The sequence below is a fragment of the Vigna angularis genome, chromosome 2 (assembly GCF_016808095.1).
Source record: "Vigna angularis cultivar LongXiaoDou No.4 chromosome 2, ASM1680809v1, whole genome shotgun sequence".
Classification (NCBI taxonomy): Eukaryota; Viridiplantae; Streptophyta; class Magnoliopsida; order Fabales; family Fabaceae; genus Vigna; species Vigna angularis.
This window is the reverse complement of record NC_068971.1, coordinates 25404513-25408100: the sequence shown is the minus strand read 5'-3', so window position 1 is coordinate 25408100 and position 3588 is coordinate 25404513. Positions and strand designations below refer to the sequence as shown.

Genomic DNA, 3588 nt, shown 5'->3' with positions numbered 1-3588 from the left:
GTCGAGCGGTCATAGCGGGGAGAAACTGAACGGTCCGAAAACGAGCGACTCAAGCAATAAGACGATCGTAAACAAGGAAAGTACATTAAACAGGTTAGTATCTCGGTCCCACAACATCCACACTGAAACATTTTGGCGCCCACCGTGGGGCCCGAGGCTTGAAGACTCCCAATGGTGACCACAAGAAACATGGAAGAGCAAAACACCAGAGATCTAATCAGAGAGTTACAAGCCTAGATCGAAGCACAGACACAGACCATACAAGAACAACAAGAGTTATAGCGGAAACAGGCAGCAGAAATTGAGACCTTAAGGGCACAACGACCCCCACCCGAACTATCCGCCTCAAACAGAAATGGGGATAATGAGGGTAGTCGTAACGGGGAACGATCTGCCCATACTAAGCCTAGCGGTCGGGGGAGAAGGGAACTCACACCAACACCCCTTCAAACTATTTGGCCTACCAGTCTACTTCTGTTTACAGCGGTCATCATGCAAACTCCTATGTCGGAGAAACCTCCTCCAACATTGGAGAGATACGATGGCTCGGCGGACCCTGATAACCACCTCAGGATCTTCACCAATGCGATGGCATTCTACATAGATAGTGATCCAGTCATATGCAGGACTTTCTCCTTGTCGTTAAAGGATGAAGCATTGGAATGATACCATACCCTCCCTCCAGACACGATAGACTGCTTTGCCACGGTAGAAACTCTTTTCAGAAAACAGTATGCATCCAATCGAAAGCGAGAGATGACGCCAGCAGAATTGGTAAACACCAAGCAGGGAAAAGACGAAACCTTAAAGGAGTTCATCCAAAGGTACAACGAGACTGCGCGACGAGTGAAAGATGCGAATCACACTTTCGTCATCAATAACTTGCCGTCATGTTTAAAACCAGGTTATTTTGCTAACAACTGTATGCCAAACCACCAAAATCTATGGAGGAACTCCAGGAGAGGATTGCTGAATTTATTCGTATTGAGGACATGAGAAACTCAAGGAAGAAGCAACATGAAGTCCCCACCAATGAGAACAAGAAAGAAGGGAAGCAATTTTCCAACAAAAACGACAGGCCTCCCTGAAAGGAACTCGCCTGGACGCCTAAATATGATCATTATATACCTCTTAACGCGCCTATGGCAAAAGTACTCGAGGAAGCCCTTCACGCCGAACTACTCACGGTTCGAAAAAGACCCTCCCCAAAGAATGCCGACAAAGGAAGAATTTGTCATCTTCATCAAAACCATGGCCACTCCACCGAAGAATGCACCCTAGTGAAGGATGAAATAGAAAGGCTCGTTCGGGCGGGCTATCTCCAAAAGTATGTTAGAGAGGAGGGGGCTAAAATGAGAAGTCCTCTTAGAGGGAGAGCTTCATGTAGAAGCCCTGAACAACCATCCCGAAAAGACAACCGGCGTAGGAGGCACTCCCGAAGCCACAGTCGTGATCATGAACAGGAAAGATCCGTCCGCGGGCGAATTGATACCATATCGGGAGGCTTCGAAGGGGGAGGGACATCATCTTCAGCCCAAAAAAGACACTTGAGGAGTCTGAAAACTGTTTGCATGGTAGATCGACAACCCCAATCCATGCCAGATATTACTTTTACCAATGCAGATTTCCATGCACCAGACCCCGATCAAGATGATCCCATGGTCATCACCGTCGAGATAGCACGCTACGATGTCATTAAAGTGTTGATTGATCAAGGTAGTTCGGTCAACATCCTATATTGGACTACGTTCCTAAAAATAGATTTATCCAAAGACATAATAGCCTCATTCAATGAGAAAATTATGGGGTTCGTTGGAGAAATATTAGATACTCGAGGATACCTGGACTTGAGAACTCGACTCGGGACAGGCAAGAAGGCAAGAGAGATCAAAATAAGGTTCTTGCTGGTAGAAGCAAACACTTCTTACAATGCACTACTAGGGAGACCCTGCCTGAATGCTTTCGGAGCCATTGTATCCACCCCTCACTTAGCTATGAAATTCTCGTCCGATAAGGGTAATATCTGTACGGTGAGAGTCGATCAACGAACGACTCGACAGTGTTATGTTACTGGCCTAAAAATCACATCCTTTGTACCACCAAAGAAGTCTAGGGGTGCAGAGCCAACGACGATCGACCTTGACCCATGAACCAACATCGACGATCACACCCAACCCTAGGGAGACGTCAAGACGTTCACACTGGAAAAAAACGAGTCACAAACAACATCCATAGGAGGAGGGCTAGAGTCGAACGATGAGTCTAATTTGGCAGAAATGTTGAAAGTAAATGCCGATCTGTTTGCCTGGGTAGCCTCCGATATGTCAGGCATCCACCTGAGTGTCATGACGCATAAATTAGCCATATTTAAAGAAGCACGACCGATCTCTCAAACGAAGCGAAGATTTGGTGAAGAAAAGCGATACGCTATACAGGTGGAGGTCACCAAGCTACTACAAGCCCAGTTCATCAGGGAGGTAACCTGTACTACATGGTTAACAAACGTCGTTATGGTTAAAAAGCCGAATGGCCAGTGAAGAATGTGTGTCGACTTTACAGATCTAAACAAGGCGTGTCCTAAGGATTCCTACCCTCTCCCAAGCATTGATAGTTTGGTGGACGGAGCTTCGGGTCACGCAGTGTTAAGCTTTCTGGACGCATACTCAGGATATAACCAGATCCCGATGTACGTACCAAATCAGGAAAGGACAACTTTCATAATCGAGCGAGCCAATTACTGTTATGAGGTAATGTCGTTCGGTCTAAAGAATGCAGGTGCCACTTATCAGCGTCTCATGGATAAAATTTTCCACCACCAAATTGAAAAATGCATGGAAGTATACGTCGACGATATGGTGGTCAGAAGTCAATCAGTGGAGCAGCACTTAAAAGACTTAGTTGAAGTCTTCCTTCAGGTTCGACAGTATGATATGCGGCTAAATCCCTCAAAATGCACCTTCGGTGTACCAGCCAAAAAATTCTTAGGGTTTATGCTAACCTCTCGAGGAATCAAGGCCAATCCGGATAAATGTCGAGCGATCTTAGAGATGCAAAGCCCCATCAATCTGAAAGAGGTGCAACACCTAGTGGGACGACTAACAGCTTTGTCACGATTCATCCAAAGATTGGCGGAGCACATAAAACCTATTCTTAAGAACATGAAGAAAGGAATCATGCAACACTGGGATGATCAGTGCGAAAAAGCTCTTACTGCTATCAAAGATATCCTCACTAACCCACAAATTATGGCCCGACCAATACCAGGGTATGACTTATAGTTATACATAATTGCATTAAACAACACTGTGAGTGCGGCTCTCATCTAGGAAGCCCCAGAATTCAAGTTGATTTATTTCATCAGCAAGACCTTACAGGGGCGGAAGAACAATATTCCCAAATAGAAAAGGTGGCTCTAGCCTTGTTAACAACAGCCCGCCGTCTCCGACCGTACTTTCAAAGCCATCAAGTGGTAGTACGAACGAACCATCCAGTTGCTAAAATTCTCAGGAAACCTGACTTGGCTAGAAGGATGGTTTCCTGGTCCATTGAGCTCTCCAAGTTCGGTTTACGCTTTGAACCTTGGGGGTC

The 3588-nt window shown here is 45.9% G+C and overlaps 1 protein-coding gene across 1 annotated transcript; it reads left to right on the top strand.

Annotated features, from left to right (window-relative positions):
* Positions 1-1142: 1142 nt before the first annotated feature.
* On the top strand, positions 1143-2150 carry LOC108327426 (uncharacterized). The gene has a single exon (XM_017561130.1). The coding sequence runs from the start codon at positions 1143-1145 to the stop codon at positions 2148-2150; it is 1008 nt and encodes a 335-aa protein (XP_017416619.1).
* The last annotated feature ends 1438 nt before the right edge of the window (positions 2151-3588 follow it).

Bases quoted from the DNA above. Each gene is read 5' to 3' on its own strand.
- LOC108327426 (XM_017561130.1), top strand. From the start codon at position 1,143: ATGGCAAAAGTACTCGAGGAAGCCCTTCACGCCGAACTACTCACGGTT.